The sequence below is a fragment of the Biomphalaria glabrata genome, chromosome 3 (assembly GCF_947242115.1).
Source record: "Biomphalaria glabrata chromosome 3, xgBioGlab47.1, whole genome shotgun sequence".
NCBI classification, from domain to species: Eukaryota; Metazoa; Mollusca; class Gastropoda; family Planorbidae; genus Biomphalaria; species Biomphalaria glabrata.
The window spans coordinates 32,338,417-32,359,935 of NC_074713.1; the positions used below are offsets into that span (position 1 = coordinate 32,338,417).

General features: G+C 37.7%; 1 protein-coding gene across 5 annotated transcripts in view; it reads right to left on the reverse strand.

Annotated features, from left to right (window-relative positions):
• Positions 1-916: 916 nt before the first annotated feature.
• Positions 917-21,519, reverse strand: part of LOC106058438 (homeobox protein OTX2-B-like) — a 71,356-nt gene continuing 50,753 nt past the window's right edge. For 4 of the 5 annotated variants that reach the window (XM_056024563.1, XM_056024566.1, XM_056024567.1 and 1 more), the window contains 4 exons: positions 20,410-20,704; positions 18,635-18,658; positions 12,622-12,773; positions 917-5,203 (listed from right to left, as the gene is read on the reverse strand). In XM_056024563.1, the coding sequence (XP_055880538.1) occupies positions 4,598-5,203; positions 12,622-12,773; positions 18,635-18,658; positions 20,410-20,704 (1,077 nt within the window). In that variant the 3' untranslated portion in view covers positions 917-4,597. The remainder of the gene's footprint in view (positions 5,204-12,621; positions 12,774-18,634; positions 18,659-20,409; positions 20,705-21,519) is intronic. The other variant, XM_013215867.2, reaches the window with a different exon arrangement.

Here is a 21,519-nt window from a genome sequence, read left to right on the forward strand (position 1 = left end):
TATGTGTAGTGTTTGTCCATCCATTGTATGTGTAGTGTTTGTCCATCCATTGTATGTGTAGTGTTTGTCCATCCATTGTATGTGTAGTGTTTGTCCATTCATTGTATGTGTAGTGTTTGTCCATCCATTGTATATGTAGTGTTTGTCCATCCATCGTATGTGTAGTGTTTGTCCATCCATTGTATGTGTAGTGTTTGTCCATCCATTGTATGTGTAGTGTTTGTCCATCCATTGTATGTGTAGTGTTTGTCCATTCATAGTATTTAAAGTGTTTGTCCATCCATTGTATGTGTAGTGTTTGTCCATCCATTGTATGTGTAGTGTTTGTCCATCCATTGTATGTGTAGTGTTTGTCCATTCATTGTATGTGTAGTGTTTGTCCATCCATTGTATATGTAGTGTTTGTCCATCCATCGTATGTGTAGTGTTTGTCCATCCATTGTATGTGTAGTGTTTGACCATTCATTGTAGGTGTAGTGTTTGTCCATTCATTGTATGTGTAGTGTTTGTCCATTTATTGTATGTGTAGTGTTTGACCATCCATTGTATGTGTAGTGTTTGTCCATCCATTGTATGTGTAGTGTTTGTCCATTCATTGTATGTGTAGTGTTTGTCCATTCATTGTATGTGTAGTGTTTGACCATCCATTGTATGTGTAGTGTTTGTCCATCCATTGTATGTGTAGTGTTTGTCCATTCATAGTACTTAAATTGTTTGTCCATCCATTGCATGTGTAGTGTTTGTCCATCCATTGTATGTGTAGTGTTTGTTCATTCATAGTATTTAAAGTGTTTGTCCATCCATTGTATGTGTAGTGTTTGTCCATCCATTGTATGTGTAGTGTTTGTCCATCCATTGTGTGTGATGTATGTTTACAACATTTCATAGACATAATAAACATTTGTGAAAGTCGTGGTATTGTTATACAATAGACATTTGGTTGTTTATTTCAATATCATTCAAGATGTAATACACTACATTCTGCTAGTTGAATGAACTCAAACAGACAGATCTAGTAGTCATAAATAAACATTTGAATGTTTATGCCAAGTGATTGTATACAAATGAAATGAAAATTCAACTGAACAAACATATGTCACAGTGGTACATGTCATTCAACTGAACAAACATATGTCACAGTGGTACATGTCATTCAACTGAACAAACATATGTCACAGTGGTAACTGTCATTCAACTGAACAAACATATGTCACAGTGGTACATGTCATTCAACTGAACAAACATATGTCACAGTGGTATATGTCATTTAACTGAACAAACATATGTCACAGTGGTACATGTCATTCAACTGAACAAACATATGTCACAGTGGGGTACATGTCATTCAACTGAACAAACATATGTCACAGTGGGGTACATGTCATTCAACTGAACAAACATATGTCACAGTGGGGTACATGTCATTCAACTGAACAAACATATGTCACAGTGGGGTACATGTCATTCAACTGAACAAACATATGTCACAGTGGGGTACATGTCATTCAACTGAACAAACATATGTCACAGTGGGGTACATGTCATTCAACTGAACAAACATATGTCACAGTGGGGTACATGTCATTCAACTGAACAAACATATGTCACAGTGGGGTACATGTCATTCAACTGAACAAACATATGTCACAGTGGGGTACATGTCATTCAACTGAACAAACATATGTCACAGTGGGGTACATGTCATGTATTGCACGTAAGAGAAACCAATCATGGAAAAACATTTGAGTGATGTTCACTTTGGGCTTTTGGTCAAGATGTAATGTAACATGTCTGTGTAAGTGTATGTAATATTGGTTGTGATATGTTCAAAGGGCATGGGCTGTGCTTTGATAGCCAAACATTTGAAGACATGAAATGTTTGGACAGTGTCGTTTGTTGTTTGGTTGATTTGGTGTACACACGTAGCGCTAGGATAACTGTAGACCAAGGGTTCATCCAGTGCAGAGGTAGATAGAGAGTTACAAGTGAGTAGAAACTAGTAGCTAGTTGAACGCAAGATGTCAATGATAGAAACTGAACTGTTACGATTTGTTTTACCTTATGGTACATGTGGTTATGATACATGTGGTTATGGAACCTGTGGTTTTGATGTGGTATGGAGGGATGAGGAATGTGGTGTCATTGTAAGTCTGGTATATATTGAGCTATGTGGGTATTAAGGTGTGATTTCTAATGTAAATGTCAATCAGATTTTGAGACTCTGTGATGTATTTTAATGGTATTTGTTGTGTTGAACTTAATGTGTTCTCTAGAATGTGTCTGAAATAAATAACGACCTCTCAATGTTATAGACTTGTGTTGAGAGATTGTGTCTGTGCTGAGGACTGGACTTTTGTTATGAGTACTTAGAGCCTTGTCGTTTAAAGATGCATATAACTTTTAGAGATACCAATTTGAAACCACTAGAAACAATGACATAAATATTTATCTTGACAATGGAATGAAAAATATTTTTTTAAATACAAAATGACAAAAACATTTATTGCAATTAGTAATCTGGTAGGCAAATTAAAATAAAACCGTCCAGTGGTTATTTTGTGTTAACAAAGTTTTCATACTACAATCAAACAACTTTGACTATTGTGACAATCATACAAAAATTGACTAAAATGTCAATCACACATCTGTAACAATCACACCATTGGCTTTTATTTTATTGTTTAGAAAGTCTTAAAGAATATATAAACAGTAAAAAAAAAACTTTTTGTTCTTCTGAAATGTCTTTCACTATCACCCTATTTCTAGTTGTACATCTTTGAGTCTTTCTAGTTGTACATCTTTGAGTCTTTCTAGTTGTACATCTTTGAGTCTTTCTAGTTGTACATCTTTGAGTCTTTCTAGTTTTTCATTCTTTTTAGTTGAGTCTATTTATTTGAAACTTCACAAATTCTTCAGTTCATTTCATTAAATATGTTTTTAAAGCACTGCTAAACATTTAATATAAAATGATACAAAGGCCGCGGGATCTGCTACAGAGGACAGACGTAGACAGCGAAAAGAAAAATCTAAATAGACCGCCGGCGAACAATGGTGACGCCTGCGATAATTGTGGAGAAATATGTAGGTCACAGCTGGGGCTGTGTAGCCACAGGAAATACTGAATTCCTTATTAATCTTTGGACTCTAAGACAAGCCTTAGTATAAGTATCAACTGAAACTGTTTTCAAAACAATGTCCATGTGTTGAGATCTTTTCATAATTAATGTGGAAATTACAAGGTCGGAGGTGAAGTTCAAGGACTTTCAATATTGTGTTTGTACATTGGCTAGAATGTAGAATTTGGAATGTCAAGTCTTGACTAGAAACATCAACTTAGAACACTACATAATGGGACAGAACAGGAATGTTAGCATTTAAAAAAAAACAATAAAAGTTTTTATTTTTGCTCAAACATCTTTTGCATCATGATGTTTTGCCAAAATATTTGGTATCTGTGTAACACGTGCAGTATTTGTGCAGTATTTGTGCAGTACTTCAAACTTTCATTCCATGAAATAACTAACAGTCATTCAATACGCACAACAATTATTATGGCGATTTGTTATTTAAGACATAAATATATGTAAACAAAAATCATATTCCGATCCAAAATTTTTTGTATAAAACAATCGGCCAATGAATTGTGTGTCATTGGCCACATTATACGTAGCATCTTTTGACCGCTTTTTAGTGTTAGTTATAGCATTCAACTTTATCAACGTTCATGACATTCAACTTTATCAACGTCAGGATAGAAGGATGTAATTAAAAGAAACACCGCTGTTAACGAGACTGATTGCTTGGGCTTCACTTCCAACTGTCCAAATATCATGGTGACATTAGATCATACATTTCCCAAATCAACGGTTCCTTATTGATTGGTCAACAGTACAAATGATGGTCTACCCAGTCCAAATAGAAACAAGGGTTAGAACCACTATAGGAAGTAACTAGCAAAGTGTCAATTCGATCTCAATGGTTTGTAGTCCCATTTCTTTGGTTTGGGGCTTTGAATAGTCTAGACTGTATACAAAGTCTGTACTATGATTAGTGTGTACTCTGATAAGTCTAGACTGTATACAAAGTCTGTACTATGATTAGTGTGTACTCTGATAAGTCTAGACTGTATACAAAGTCTGTACTATGATTAGTGTGTACTCTGATAAGTCTAGACTGTATACAAAGTCTGTACTATGATTAGTGTGTACTCTGATAAGTCTAGACTGTATACAAAGTCTGTACTATGATTGGTGTGTACTCTGATAAGTCTGTACTGTAGTCAGTCACGTGTTTCTTAGCTAGTCAATCACTATTCAGACATGACTTCTATTTGTATCTGGTACGCTATGGTTTGACTGGTCCATTCCAAGTCTCTGAACAGCTTGAGGTTTCAAAGTTTCTTCTTGTACTTTATTTCACACACCAAAGCGCTACAACTAGGCTAAGTCCAGTGACATTGGGTGAGTCCAGTGGCCTTGGCTAGGTCCAATGATCTTGGGTAAGTCCAGTGAACTTTAGTCACAAGTAACAAACATCCTTCCATCTCTAGGGTTATTTCCAAGTGACATGCTCTAGTCGTACTTTAGTGTACCACAGGTCAGAAGAGGCGAACATAATCTTTATAATCTGAACACTCGCCATGTGCCTGTGTGTTGGGTCTGGGCAGTGAAGTAGCTGATGGTAAAGAGCCGTATCCAGACATTTGGTAATGTTGTGACGGTACATTGCTCATTTGGTGGGATGGGGGCATGACCATACCAGAAAGTGTATAATGGGAGTCCATGTTGGTGCCATAGTGGTGATAACTCGTGTAGTTTTGTTGTCCGTACTGGGTTTGTCCATTAGACAGACCGTAGTGAGATCGCTGCATGCAGCTATTCAGATCACTCATTGGTTGAAACATTGGGTTAGCAGGGTTCCAGACATCGCTTGTGTCGCGACGTGCCTGACTGCTGGACAAAGGCCCTGATGATGTATGTAATATTGGAGATGGAACAGCAGGCTTGTAGTCAACCGGAGACGACGGTGGCGGACTGGCTTTCAACTCTTTCTTTGGCGATGGCGTAGTGGTACTTCCATTCTGTCCGTTGTTGCTGCCATGACTTGTGTTGCCTGTACCACTGCTGCTGTTGTTGCTAGACTTTTTCTGGTCAGCAGCTTTGGCTTGCTGGCGACATTTAGCTCGGCGGTTTTTAAACCAAACCTGAAAAAAAAATGTTTTCAATAATAAGCTGATACATATAAATCAGGTTCTTGCCTCGAGACAGTTTTAAATCATAAAAAAGTCAATAAAAAATAAATGTATCCTGAAGACAATGCTGAAGAAAAGGGGGTGAGCGAGGGGCGTATGAAAGGATGAGAGAGATTTGCAAAATGTTTCTTGTAATGACTTGTCTGAATGTTTCATTTGAATGTTTCATCTAATGAGTTGTCTGAATGTTTCGTCTGAATGTTTCTTGTAATGAGTTGTTGGAATGTTTCTTGTAATGAGTTGTTGGAATGTTTCTTGTAATGAGTTGTTGGAATGTTTCGTCTGTTTCGTCTAATCAGTTGTCTGAATGTTTCTTGTAATGAGTTGTTGGAATGTTTCGTCTGAATGTTTCGTCTAATCAGTTGTCTGAATGTTTCTTGTAATGAGTTGTTGGAATGTTTCTTGTAATGAGTTGTTGGAATGTTTCGTCTGAATGTTTTGTCTAACCAGTTGTCTGAATGTTTCTTGTAATGAGTTGTTGGAATGTTTCATCTGAATGTTTTGTCTAACCAGTTGTCTGAATGTTTCTTGTAATGAGTTGTTGGAATGTTTCGTCTGAATGTTTTGTCTAACCAGTTGTCTGAATGTTTCTTGTAATGAGTTGTTGGAATGTTTCGTCTGAATGTTTTGTCTAACCAGTTGTCTGAATGTTTCTTGTCATGAGTTGTCTAAATGTTTCTTGTCATGAGTTGTCTAAATGTTTCTTGTCACGAGTTGTCTAAATGTTTCTTGTCATGAGTTGTCTAAATGTTTCTTGTCATGAGTTGTCTAAATGTTTCTTGTCATGAGTTGTCTAAATGTTTCTTGTCATGAGTTGTCTAAATGTTTCTTGTCATGAGTTGTCTAAATGTTTCTTGTCATGAGTTTTCTTGATTGTTTCATTCTGCGTCTAGAACCCTATTTCTTCTTGTCTCACTATCACTTCTTGTATCACTATCACTTCTTGTCTCACTAGTCGTTTTGTTCCCAGCCTATTCACACTGTGTAGACTTGCTAGATTCTGATTAGTGACTTGAGGGTCAATATTGGTCCAGCCTGAATCAACACAACTGCGTGTACGCTGTGTGATTAGACCACAATAATCTTACATGACCTTTGTGCTATGATTAAAGTAGACTTTCTGGACTTTTAATCAGTTCTCTTAATCTTGACAAAATAAAATTGTCCCCGCGTCAATAGTTTACGTATCTTTACTTTTAAAGGAGACACGCCCGTTGACTGGTAGACTCTGACGCCCTTGACTGGAAGACTCTGACGCCGTTGACTGGAAGACTCTGACGCCGTTGGCTGGAAGACTCTGATACCAACAATTCTATTGAACTTGTTAACACTAGTGCAGGTGAACATTGAATCAATCATCCAATCAACGTGCCCTATACTTTAAGTCCCTGAATTCTACTACCAGTAACGCTGAATTGGAACCAGACGTCCCCCTCACACACTTTTGACCCATGAATTCTAGTATCTCTTTGTATGCCCTCCCTGACGCAATTAAAAGAAAATCAAAAAATAAAAATTGGATTAAAAGAAAGCGAACAAAAGCCGATTTGTAAACATTTGCCCTAGTGGTCATTTAGAGTTCTAAAAGTGCTTGAGGTTTTCTAAGTAGTTATTAAAGCTGTTAAGGCTTAGTGAGACATGTCAATTTTATCTCCAAATAGGCTCTATCTCAATCATCTATGTATTTATAAAAACATCAGTATGTCAGCTTTATAAAATCATCAGTATGTCAGCTTTATAAAATCATCAGTATGTCAGCTTTATAAAAACATCAGTATGCCAGCTTTATAAAAACATCAGTATGTCAGCTTTTTAAAATCATCAGTATGTCAGCTTTATAAAAACATCAGTATGTCAGCTTTATAAAAACATCAGTATGTCAGCTTTATATAATCATCAGTATGTCAGCTTTATAAAAACATCAGTATGTCAGCTTTATAAAACATCAGTATGTCAGCTTTATAAAAACATCACAATGTCAGCTTTTTAAAAACGTCAGTATGTCAGCTTTTTAAAAACATCAGTATGTCAGCTTTATAAAAACATCACAATGTCAGCTTTTTAAAAACGTCAGTATGTCAGCTTTTTAAAAACATCAGTATGTCAGCTTTATAAAAACATCACAATGTCAGCTTTTTAAAAACGTATTTAGACGAAACTGCCAAAAAAAAATCGTTTGGGGGGGGGGGGAATGAACCTCCTACCGTTTTGATGGTGCAAGTCGCTTGTTGAATGTTCTAGGCACAAGGGAAGTAAGTACTTGATTGTTCTAGGCACAAGGGAAGTAAGTACTTGATTGTTCTAGGCACAAGGGAAGTAAGTACAGGTTACATGTCATTTGTTCCCTCTAGCCCATGTGGAAGACTTAGTGACTATAGCTTTTGTCTTTATATTAGCCCAGTAGATTCTTCTTTCTCTTTCAGACAGTAGAGTTTAATTGTAGAGCTATTCGTCTCTTTCAGACAGTAGAGTTTAATTGTAGAGCTATTCGTCTCTTTCAGACAGTGGAGTTTAATTGTAGAGCTATTCGTCTCTTTCAGACAGTAGAGTTTAATTGTAGAGCTATTCGTCTCTTTCAGACAGTAGAGTTTAATTGTAGAGCTATTCGTCTCTTTCAGACAGTGGAGTTTAATTGTAGAGCTATTCGTCTCTTTCAGACAGTGGAGTTTAATTGTAGAGCTATTCGTCTCTTTCAGACAGTAGAGTTTAATTGTAGAGCTATTCATCTCTTTTACTTGACTTCCATTTATACTTCCATTTCATTCAACCAGCTCTCTCACGTTTTCTTGGTCTCTCTCTCTCTCACTCCCTCTCTTTTCTCTTTCATTTTGACTCTCTTGTTTTCTTTTTTTCCCTGTCCTTCTTTCTTTCTCCCTCTCTTTTTTTCTTTCTTTCACGTTCATGTTCTGTTTTTTTTTCCATTTATTTCTCTTTCTGTCTCTCTCTCTCTCTCTCTCTTCATTTCTTTCTCTCTTTCTTTATTCCCCTCTTTCTCACTGTCTTTGTCATTTCATTGGCCCGAGACAAAATCAAAAGAGACGGAGATCTAGGGAAAGAAAGTCAGAAGTTCCAAAAGTACATTCTCTCTCTATCACCCACTCTGTCTCTCTCTCTCTATCACCCACTCTGTCTCTCTCTCTCTTTATCACCCACTCTGTCTCTCTCTCTCTCTCTTTATCACCCACTCTGTCTCTCTCTCTCTCTTTATAACCCACTATGTCTCTCTTTTTATCACCCTCTCTCTCTTTCTTTATCACCCACTCTCTCTCTCTTTATCACCCACTCTCTCTCTCTTTATCACTCACTCTCTCTCTCTCTCTTTATCACCCACTCTCTCTCTCTCTTTATCACCCACTCTGTCTCTCTCTCTCTCTCTCTCTCTCTATCACCCACTCTGTCTCTCTCTCTCTTTATCACCCACTCTATCTCTCTCTCTCTCTTTATCACCCACTCTGTCTTTCTCTCTCTTTATAACCCACTATGTCTCTCTTTTTATCACCCTCTCTCTCTCTCTCTTTATCACCCATTCTCTCTCTCTTTATCACCCACTCTCTCTCTCTTTATCACCCACTCTGTCTCTCTCTCTTTATAACCCACTATGTCTCTCTTTTTATCACCCTCTCTCTCTCTCTTTATCACCCACCCTGTCTCTCTCTCTCTTTATCACCCACTCTCTCTCTCTTTATCACCCACTCTCTCTCTCTCTCTATCTCTTTATCACCCACTCTGTCTCTCTCTTTTATCACCCACTCTGTCTCTCTCTCTCTCTTTATAACCCACTCTCTCTCTCTCTCTCTTTTTATCACCCACTCTGTTTCTCTCTCTCTTTATAACCAACTCTCTCTCTCTCTCTTTTTATCACCCACTCTGTCTCTCTCTTTTTATCACCCACTCTCTCTCTCTTTTTATCACCCACTCTGTCTCTCTCTCTCTCTATTTATAACCCTCTCTCTCTCTCTCTCTCTCTTTTTATCACCCACTCTGTCTCTCTCTCTCTCTCTTTATAACCCACTCTCTCTCTCTTTATAACCCACTCTCTCTCTCTCTTTTATCACCCACTCTGTCTCTCTCTCTCTTTAAAACCCACTCTGTCTGTCTGTCTGTCTCTCTCTCTCTCTGTTTATCACGTTTTAGTCAGAGTCAATGTTCTGGGTGCGTTCACTAGCTGCTCTACCGTGACTCGTGGTCACGATGACGTCAGACAAACATTTGTCCACTCTGTCTAAGACCAAAAGTCAACATTAGCTATGAGTGGACGCTTCAACAAGTACTGGACAGGAAGGGTCTGTCACTTGTCAGAGGTTAAAAGCGGAAATAGTTTCACTCCCCTCTCCCCCCCAGTTTTTGTTCAATGTTATGACGTCATACTGCCTGTCTCTTTCGTCACAGTAAGGGAGAAAAACCAATGGCCAGGAGAAGGTCATTTGAATATTTATAAAGTTGGAATACTTTTTAAAAACTTGGGCCTAAACATTGGTCAAATCATGTCAACACACAAACACGCACATTAGATCTGGGCGGGGGGGGGGGGCGTAACTTGTAAACATTTCGTTTTGGAGCGTGGCCTTGACATTGTGTCTGATGTCCACCCAAACATGGCTAAATAGTAAATACACATTAAGATCCAGAACAAAACTATCAACTAATGTCTAAGATAACTTAGAAATAGCAGAAAACAAAATGAACAACTTTAAAAAAAAACCACTAATATCAACGAAACAATGACAATTCAGAGAACTAGCCGGATATAACACGGCCCTTAGTTACGACTCTTAGTTTGTGTATGACTGATCTAGTGCATAGAGTTTAGATCTATGTGAAACATGGCCAGATGTTCCCTTAACACTTGAACATTTTCACGTGAAAATGAAAGTGGACTATGCAAATGGATTTAGCCGACATGTTCCTAGTTAATATTGAATAGTGTGAAAACGGGTTTACCCGATTTGTTAGAAAGTTTCGTTCTTCGATAGAGATAAATTTAGGTGTTTTTTAGCGGCCCCGAAAGGGGAAAAGACGCTATTAGTTTTGTGCGAAATGTCTGTCCGTCTGTCCGTCCGTCCCGTTTAGATCTCGTAAACTAGAAAAGATATTGAAAATCCGACATCACAATATTTTAGACCATTTAAAGTTCTGATGCAACGGCTACTTTTTTTTTCCTGAAAGCGAAAAATCTAATTTTTAAAATCAGTTATGCAAGCAGTTTTTTAAAGAGAAAAAGCTAATTAGTATGCATTTTAAGTTAGACCTAATTTAGAACGAATAGTAATCTTATAAACTCCATTTTCATGATCATATTTTTATACTCTTAATGCATATGAGAATTCGAATAAAAGACCAAGCATTTTCAAAACAATTACATCATGTAAACACCAGGAGAGGCTCGGTAAAGCGCTTAGCTTCCGAACCGAGGGACCCGGGTTCGAATCCTGGTGAAGACTGGGATTTTCAACTTCGGAATCCTTGGGCGCCCAAGAGTCTACCCAGCTTTAATGGGTACCTGACATTAGTTGGGGACAAGTAAAGGCGGTTGGTCGTTGTGCTGGCTACATGACACCCTCGTTAACCGTAGGCCACAAAAACAGATGAACTTTACATCATCTGCCCTATAGACCACAAGGTCTGAAGGGGGAACCAATTAGGCCAGGTTCACATCTAACTTTGCATTCACTTGCACCTATCCTTTGATCTGCAGCACCATTGGGGCACTACACAAGATCTGTCAACCTTCTTTCTCCATTCTTATCTCTCATTTGTCTTTGATATAATTTCATTTGGATGTTCTTTTTGAAAATATTGAAGCCTGCCTGGGTGGACCACTTCGGGGCTAATTTTAAGTTTGTGTTTCCACACAAACTGTCTTTGTAACCTTGTTAAATATTTTTATTAAGAGCTTCTTGTTGTGGGGAGAATTCAAGCATGCACAACTAGGTCCGTCGTTATCCAAGGAACATAACAATGAGTGTTATAAATAAATATATATGCATTTAAGGTGAAAACATCAACCAAATTAATTGCATTTTCCAGAATACAAAATATTTACATACATTTCTTCAAGTCAATCCTTCATGGAGCCTAATAGAGGGGGGGGGGGGGGCGGACGCTGATCTAGATCCTACATCGATGATTTTGAAAGGACTATCGTGTTCTTGAAAGGACTATCGTGTTCTTGAAAGGACTATCGTGTTCTTGAAAGGACTATCGTGTTCTTAAAAGGACTATCGTGTTCTTGAAAGGACTATCGTGTTCTTGAAAGGACTATCGTGTTCTTAAAAGGACTATCGTGTTCTTGAAAGGACTATCGTGTTCTTAAAAGGACTATCGTGTTCTTGAAAGGACTATCGTGTTCTTAAAAGGACTATCGTGTTCTTAAAAGGACTATCGTGTTCTTGAAAGGACTATCGTGTTCTTGAAAGGACTATCGTGTTCTTAAAAGGACTATCGTGTTCTTGAAAGGACTATCGTGTTCTTAAAAGGACTATCGTGTTCTTGAAAGGACTATCGTGTTCTTAAAAGGACTATCGTGTTCTTAAAAGGACTATCGTGTTCTTAAAAGGACTATCGTGTTCTTAAAAGGACTATCGTGTTCTTGAAAGGACTATCGTGTTCTTGAAAGGACTATCGTGTTCTTGAAAGGACTATCGTGTTCTTAAAAGGACTATCGTGTTCTTAAAAGGACTATCGTGTTCTTAAAAGGACTATCGTGTTCTTGAAAGGACTATCGTGTTCTTGAAAGGACTATCGTGTTCTTAAAAGGACTATCGTGTTCTTAAAAGGACTATCGTGTTCTTAAAAGGACTATCGTGTTCTTAAAAGGACTATCGTGTTCTTAAAAGGACTATCGTGTTCGGGAATTTCCGAATGTAAAGCTTTATTGATTCAAGACTTTAATAAATTAAGATTTAGGAAAATTTTACGCATCGTCTATATTTAAATCTAAATGCTTATCACTGAAATATTAAAAGGAGTACTAGATTCGCTTAACCAGGATTCTTTCTCGGGGCGAAGGGGGGCGGGGTAACAAAAAAATGTTTTTAAATCTAACATTCATTCATTTTGAAGAGAAAAGAAATCGCTCAATCAGTTGCATAAAGGAGAATATTGTCTTTAAAATAATAGTTCAAATGTTTCTCTTGTTTCCTTTGTTTTCCTGTCTGGATAGAGACTGAGGAGTCAGTCAACTGGAATAGGACAAAATGTCTTCGTACAATCTAGTGTTTGGTGCATATGCATAACTATGACCATATAACATGAACACCTACCAAACATACATGACATGAAACATCTACCTATACAAAAGAACATGAAACTATTACCTATTAAACATGACATGAAACTATTAGCTAAAGGACTAATCATGAAACACCTACCTGGACTCTAGACTCTGGTAAATTGATTTTCAGTGCCACTTCTTCCCTCATAAATATATCCGGATACCTGGTCTTAGAGAACAAGTTCTCCAGTATGTCCAGCTGGGACCTTGTAAACGTCGTCCTCTCGCGTCTTTGTTTTCTGGGATTGGCTGGAAACAAACAAACAAACAAATTAACAAACAAACAAGACTTTCACAGACAAGGGGAACTAACTCTAAGATATGAATTGGATTTTGGATTTATTGGCACATCGGCACAATTGAGGCCAAAGTCTCTCAACATTACTTCCCCTATATATGTCAAGTGGCTCACGACAACTGAGGTATGAAAATTGGGTCTACTCACAACTTGAATACATAGACATGGGTAATGTGACTACATAGACATGGGTAGTGTGAATACATAGACATGGGTAGTGTGAATACATAGACATGGGTAATGTGAATACATAGACATGGGTAGTGTGAATACATAGACATGGGTAATGTGAATACATAGACATGGGTAATGTGACTACATAGACATGGGTAGTGTGAATACATAGACATGGGTAGTGTGAATACATAGACATGGGTAGTGTGAATACATAGACATGGGTAGTGTGAATACATAGACATGGGTAGCGTGAATACATAGACATGGGTAATGTGAATACATAGACATGGGTAGTGTGAATACATAGACATGGGTAATGTGACTACATAGACATGGGTAATGTGACTACATAGACATGGGTAGTGTGAATACATAGACATGGGTAGTGTGAATACATAGACATGGGTAATGTGACTACATAGACATGGGTAGCGTGAATACATAGACATGGGTAGTGTGAATACATAGACATGGGTAGCGTGAATACATAGACATGGGTAGTGTGAATACATAGACATGGGTAATGTGACTACATAGACATGGGTAGTGTGAATACATAGACATGGGTAATGTGAATACATAGACATGAGTAATGTGAATACATAGTCATGGGTAATGTGAATACATAGTCATGTACTAAACAAAGGTTAACGGCTCTGCAAGTGTGACACTAAGATTAGACAGAAACAAAAATGCATTTCTTGACTGTCACAATGTATTTGTCACCTATTTGAGCTCTATTTCACTCCATGCTCGCCTCTTCTAATGCCTGCTCTCTACAGATGCTATTGCAGAGATATTCCAGACACGCCTCTGCAGAGCCTGTCATTAAAGGATCATTTCTCTCGTTTGTTCCGTCCCTTGATGAGCCCACCGACAAAGATGTTCAGCCCTTGAGACGTTCCACTGGCTGACACATTTGTTACTTCACATGCTCTCTCTAGTCTCAGTGTTCACACTTCTCTTTAGTCCAATGAGTAAACATGTGTTGAGAAGAACTATTTAGCATGGTGACTATAAGACTGTGAAGGTTTCAACCCATTAGAACTGTTTTTAATTGTTGACGTTTTGTTTGTTTGTATTCAATGTGTCCATTGGTTTCTACTGTAATGAACTTCAGTGGACTAGGTATTCGGAACACGAAGACCTAAGGTCTCACATTACAATCCAATCCAGCGACTCAATGATTTGGCTTACAAATTAAGGCCTAGATTCAGCTGGTCCCTAGTCCTCGGCTGCTCAGGGTAGAAGTGACAATCTCATAAAAATGCAATTTTCCCATTGACGCGGAGAGGGAGGGGGTAGGGGGAGCAGGAGAGAGCGTGTGACGGAAGAGGCTCGTGACAGAATGAAAGGACGGGACAACACCGGAGACATTCCGTCAAAGAGCAAGACACGAGAAGAGAATGGGCAGGAAACTCAACAAGAACGGAGCCAGAAGTTTTTTTGTTTTGTTTTTTGATGGCTGGATAGGGGGGGGGGCGCAAGGGAAATGCGAGAAGAAATGGACGTTTAAAGGAGCCTCTGAGCTGATGTGTATGTATGTGTGTGTGTGTGTGTAGTCTTCTAGCGCTGAGGTGTCTGATTGGCTTAAAGCAAGTTAAATAATAGCCTAGTTTGTATAGACATCATTTCTAGTGGATTTAGACATCTGATGCTTACATCTACAGTCCGACATCAGTTTGGTGTACACCTTCAAGAATATAGCGCCGGAGGGAGGGGGTAGGTGGCGGGGGGGGGGGGGGGGCTGCGACAAACAAATTGACCCGAAAGTAATACGACTACTTTCTTTTTAGCTTTCAAGTCAGAAGTCATTCAGCACGCTGTGAACATGTGTACATCTTGCTTTAATGACGTGTGTACATCTTGCTTTAGTGACGTGTACATCTTGCTTTAGTGACGTGTACATCTTGCTTTAGTGACATGTGTACATCTTGCTTTAGTGACATGTGTACATTTTGCTTTAGTGACATATATACATCTTGCTTTAGTGACATGTGTACATCTTGCTTTAGTGACGTGTATACATCTTGCTTTAGTGACGTGTGTACATCTTGCTTTAGTGACATGTGTACATCTTGCTTTAGTGACATGTGTACATCTTGCTTTAGTGACATGTGTACATCTTGCTTTAGTGACATGTGTACATTTTGGTTTATAGTGAAGAGGCATCCACTTAGTTTCAACATAAACCAATCTCACAAATATGTTAAGTCTATGAATCCTAGCCATGTTTCTTATCATTCTTTCTTATCTCTGATTGTTATCCTTTTTTCTTATCTCCGATTCAAACTCTATAACTAATCATGTCACATTGAAATCCCCCCACCCCGAAAAAAAAAGTCAACTATGAAAAAAAAAAAGCTAGAGCAGCTGACATCCTTTAGATTACAAAGTCATCTTTTGCTTTGGTGAATGTGAATAAAAATATTTTCCACAAATATATTCTACATGCATCACTTTAAAGCAGCGGTTCTCAACCTTTCTAGTTCCGCAACCCCCTACTATAATTTCATACTAGGCGGCGACCCCCAACCGTAAACTTTTTTTCATTTACAGATAAATAAATTTGTGCTCATAATTAAATTAAAATGGGTTATTAGTCAGACTTGCATTTATTGACTTTTCCAAATTGTGTATTCACAAATATACATGTCGTATACTTTCGTGACAATAGAACAACTCTGTGGCCAAGTCTGGAGAACAACTCTGTGGCCAAGTCTGGAGAACAACTCTGTGGCCAAGTCTGGAGAACAACTCTGTGGCCAAGTCTGGAGAACAACTCTGTGGCCAAGTCTGGAGAACAACTCTGTGGCCAAGTCTGGAGAACAACTCTGTGGCCAAGTCTGGAGAACAACTCTGTGGCCAAGTCTGGAGAACAGATCACAGTAAACGAGGTTAGTTACGGCAATAGGGTTTCCACAAGAGTTACAAACACGCCAAGGTGCGAAGGTTGAGCTTGTTTCTGTTCCACCAGATCAGGACATTCAGTAGCATTAGAATGTCATCTTCTGGATCAAGTCTGTTTCTGAATTGGGACTTCAAAACTAACAAGCTGGAAAACCTTGGTAAAGATTTGCTCTTGGAAATGGAAGAAGGTGCCACACAATCTCAAATAGAACGGGATAGGAAATAGTACTGAGACTGAATTAAGACAATAGTACTGAGGCTGAGGTAAAGAGACAATAGTACTGAGACTGACGTAAAAAGACAATAGTACTGAGACTGACGTAAAAAGACAATAGTACTGAGACTGAAGTAAAGAGACAAAAGTACTGAGACTGACGTAAAGAGACAAAAGTACTGAGACTGACGTAAAGAGACAATAGTACTGATACTGAAGTGAGACAATAGTACTGAGACTGACGTAAAGAGACAATAGTACTGAGACTGAGTAAAAAGACAATAGTACTAAGACTGAAGTAATGAGACAAAAGTACTAAGACTGACGTAAAGAGACAATAGTACTGAGACTGACGTAAAGAGACAATAGTACTGAGACTGAAGTCAAGAGACAATAGTGTCGGTGCGTAGATTATGGCATTCTAGCACCAATGTGTATTAAGTGCACACTTTTTGAACGCACTTTCTTTTTGTTGCCTTGCTTGTAAGCTGGTGGAGCGTTTTTTGTTATTACGCTGGTGAAATGTTTTCTTTAAGATTCTTCTGTGTTCCCCTGTTTAGGGTGAGTATCTAAGGCATGACTGCATTTTGCAGTTCTTTTCGATGCCATAGTACAGGGGTGGGCAAAATACGGCCCGCGGGGCACATGCGGCCCGCCGAGGTGTTTTATGCGGCCGACACCTACAGAAATCAGATGTGCGCACAGTATATAAATATAAAAAGGCAAATATTAAAAAAAATATCTATACAAATTATTGAAACTGTCTCATTATAAAATGTTTTAAGTAAACGAAGATTATGCTTATTGGCTATACATCAATACACTTAATTCAAGACACGATGTCTGAATGTTGGGTAGGTTTGGAACAAAATGGCAAGTGTAAAAACTGATGGAGCTCAATCTTTGACTGAGAACCATAAACTTGAAACAGGAAAGTTTGCACAAAGCTGCATATAATATAATCATTAAATAAGGAATTCAAACTACGAAAGTAGGGTAGTTAACCATGGGTAGTTCTGATTTATGAACAAATAATCCAATATATCCGCTAGCTTAGCATGGGCAAGGCAAAGGAGAAGAATATAAAATCTCAAGGATGAAATTGTTGTTACTTGAAGGGCATTGACTGTGACCTTGTTAACAATATTGCTAATGAAGAGTGGAAGACAAAATTTCACGTATTTTATAATTACTATTGCAATTGATTGCTTACATATGAAATGTAAATGCATGTTAAATCTTTTCAAACAAGGCTTTCCCATTTCTACAGGCAAGCAAAAAAAAAAAAAAGTTTTTTGTCATTTTCCTTTGCTGAAAGGTGAAACTATCTTTAGTGAAATGATTAAAAGTATAACACTTATTAAGAGAAGCCGATTCAGCTCCAGAGGACATAACTCAAAGCAAAGAGAAGTTCCAGTCATCACTACCACGGGAGTTTTATGGGTGCCAGAAGCTGTATTTTCACACTTAAAAAACCTTTGCTGCTGTTCACACTATTTGGGTACATCAGTTCCTATTCGTTCTCATTTTACATGTTGAAGGGTTCAAATCAGTAATCCTATATCTGAGAGGAACCGCGTAGTGGTTTCCAGATGAGGCAGCCCTGCGAATAGTCTTTGGAGAGTCTTGTTCGGGTCCCTTGATTTAGTAAGCACCATTGAAGGACATGGTCAGCATTCTCTGGTGATGCTCCACAAGGGAAGGCTTCGCTCGTCCCGACATTTAACTTCCGGAACATCAGTGAGCAAGCATTTTTTTGTGATTCGCGTCTTCCTGTCCATTGAGGTAAGTGGGAAGCGAGGTCGAGAGGCCAAGTGCGCTTGAACTTGGCTTGGCTTGGCTACCTAGAAGGGGGCTCGAGGTTCGACACCCGACTCGGGCAGAGTTGTGTTTACTGAGCGCCTAAAGGCAGCACGGAAAACCAACTCCTAGATACCCCCTCCCCCCCCCCCCCACCGGTGCACAAAAGAGATTGGACAAAAAGAGCATGCTATAAGCATGAAAGTAGCGCTATATAAAAGCTATAATAATAATAAGTCTGGCTAAATATCATTCTCTTGATTCGCTTTTCCAAACTCAAGTTGATCAAGAATTACTAGCGACCAACACAATGATCATTTTTATGATCAACAATGTAACATTTATGATCAACAAAGACGATTCACTAATTGGGTTCAATGTACAAAAAGATGTTTGGAAAAAAAGATGTAGATAAAATTATTTTGTGTGTGTGTGTGTGTGAATAAGCAATACTTTTACAATGAATATAAGACAACTTATAATACAACTTTGGTGTTGCTGTTGTTTTTTTTGGAGGGCACCATGATGAGCTACAGCACCGGGCATCAAATATCCCGGCTACGTCTCTGCATCACTTTGATAATATTTTTCTAAAACTAAGACAAGACTTAAGACAAGTTATTTAAACAAGACAAGACTTAAGACAAGTTATTTAAACAAGACAAGACTTAAGACAAGTTATTTAAACAAGACAAGACTATGGAGACTTACACTCAAGTTCCGCTGCCCAGGGTGCTGTAGACATGAAAAGAAAAAAGAATACTTTGGTCAGGTGGTGAAGTCTACTGAGAAAACTCCAAATTCTATGTCTTGTATACACTAACATAATGTCTTGTATACACTAACATAATGTCTTGTATACACTAACATAATGTCTTGCATACACTAACATAATGTCTTGTATACACTAACACAATGTCTTGTATACACTAACATAATGTCTTGTATACACTAACATAATGTCTTGTATACACTAACATAATAGACGTGTGCATGCAGCATTCATTTGTATCGGCTTGATTGTATGTGTGTAAGAATGGATGCACGAGACATATGTGTCTGTGTGTGTGTATATCTAATCTTATCTGTGTGCTTGCATGTGCGTGTATAGTATCTCATACACAAGTTCTCTGTTTACACTTCGATTGGGGAAATCCCGTTCCTTGTACAGAAGGAGAAAAAAAAAAGAAACCAAAGCAATACGAAGAGATGTAGTGACGATATAATGGAAAAGTAAGATGTCAGATTGTGGAGAAGTAAGATGTCAGATTATGGAGAAGTGAGATGTCAGATTGTGAAGAAGTAAGATGTCAGATTGTGGACAAGTAAGATGTCAGATTGTGAAGAAGTAAGATGTGAGATTATGGAGAAGTGAAATGTCAGATTGTGAAGAAATAAGATGTCAGATTATGAAGAAGTAAGATGTCAGATTGTGGAAAAGTAAGATGTCAGATTATGGAGAAGTAAGATGTCAGATTGTGGAGAAGTAAGATGTCACTCTGTCTGTCTTCTGGTAATAAGTGTGTACACGTTCTTTCTAAGACACCCCAATCTCGGATCAAGCTGAAATTTGGCACATAATTATTTATTTTACCAGACAACACAAAAATCAATTTAAAATATTAACCATTAGTTAATTAACTATTAGTAATTAATTATTTTGTTTGGCATATTGAACAAGGGAAAGAAATTGTACTCATCTTAAGTGGTGGTATAAGTTGAATAGGCTGTCGCTTTAAAGTAAGTTTGAAACAAACAATACATAAGGTATGCAACCTTCTATAGTCACCTCACTAGTAGAGTGGTTCAATTCGTTTCCCCACTGTTTGTTTTTGTTTGTAAATTCTTTTAAAAACCGACTACAGTGAAATTCTCTCCAGATATCTCTTTCTCTGCCCCTCCCCTCTTTCCCAGCTGGTCCAGACAGGTGATAGGATCATAGCGCATTTAGAAAGCTAAAAGCATGCAATAGCGCTAAACAAATTCATTTGATCAAACTATTTCTAATCTGACAGATGTATTGTTGTTGGTCTAGAGTCTATTAAGAATGTAATTGTATGACTCATACAAACTAATACATACATATACACCTCATATAAGTTTTTTTTGTTTGTTTTTTTTTAAGAATTTTTTTTTTCTTGTTTGGCTCTCGCGTGTTAACAGAGAAAAACAAAGTGCACAAATATTGAATCGCTACAAAGTCAAATGGTCTTCTATTAGATCATTCAAACTTGAAGTTTATATCTGATGTTATGTATGTATGACTGAACAACAGGGCCCTCTATTTATGATGAGCTAATATGGATTATGATAGTAGTGTTGAGCTGTTGTTTGGGTTTTTCTTGATGCAGATTAGTTTGAGTCTTTTTTTTTTTGTACAAAGACATTCTGTGTGTGTGAGTTTATGTGTGTGTTCACGTGTTAGTGTGTGGGTAGATTGCAAGATGTTTGCGAATGTGTTATGAAACTATGAAATCACTACTTACAGAACATATCATTTTGATAAGTCATTGCTGGATGTAGCAGGTCAACATTGGGGCTACTCAAAGATAACCCATTCACACTATAAGGACTAGGTTTGGGGGAGTGGCTATGAGAGAGAGCGTGGTTATGCCCATGTACATGGGCGTGGTTGTGGGAAGATGGGGGGTAGGCCATACTGGCCATGGCCCGAGAGTCGTGAGGAGGGGACAGGGTTCCCACCTCACTCAGGCTTGGATGTCCGCTGTGGATGCCCACGGGAATTTGCGTTAAACTAGGCAACTGTGAAGAGTTGTGGATCTGAAATAAATGGAACAAAATGTCAATGAATCGGACGTAAGGGGAGAACATAATTATATAATGATGCAACATATCTATATATCTAACGATGTAATGATGCAATATATCTATATATCTAATGATGTAATGATGCAATATATCTATATATCTAATTATGTAATGATGCAATATATCTATATATCTAATTATGTAATGATGCAATATTCTAACTATGTAATGATGCAATATATCTATATATCTAATTATGTAATGATGCAATATATCTATATATCTAATTATGTAATGATGCAATATATCTATATATCTAATGATGTAATGATGCAATATTCTAACTATGTAATGATGCAATGTATCTATGTAATTATGCAATATATCTAATTAAATAATGATGCAATATCTCTAATTTTGTAATGATGTAATATCCCTTAGTAATGACGCAATATCTCTAATTATGTAATGATGCAATATCTGTAACAATGTAATGATGTAATCTGCTCTATCACAAAGTTTTAATGTTTCAAAAAGTGAAGACATGTAAGGTGTATGTGTGTTTAGGTCTTTCACCGAACAGTCTGTAGATATCTTCTAATTGTACTAGGTAGGTATCTTCTAATTGTACTAGGTAGGTATCTTCTAATTGTACTAGGTAGGTATCTTCTAATTGTGTTAGGTAGGTATCTTCTAATTGTACTAGGTAGATATCTTCTAATTGTACTAGGTAGATATCTTCTAATTGTACTAGGTAGATATCTTCTAATTGTACTAGGTAGATATCTTCTAATTGTACTAGGTAGATATTTTCTAATTGTACTAGG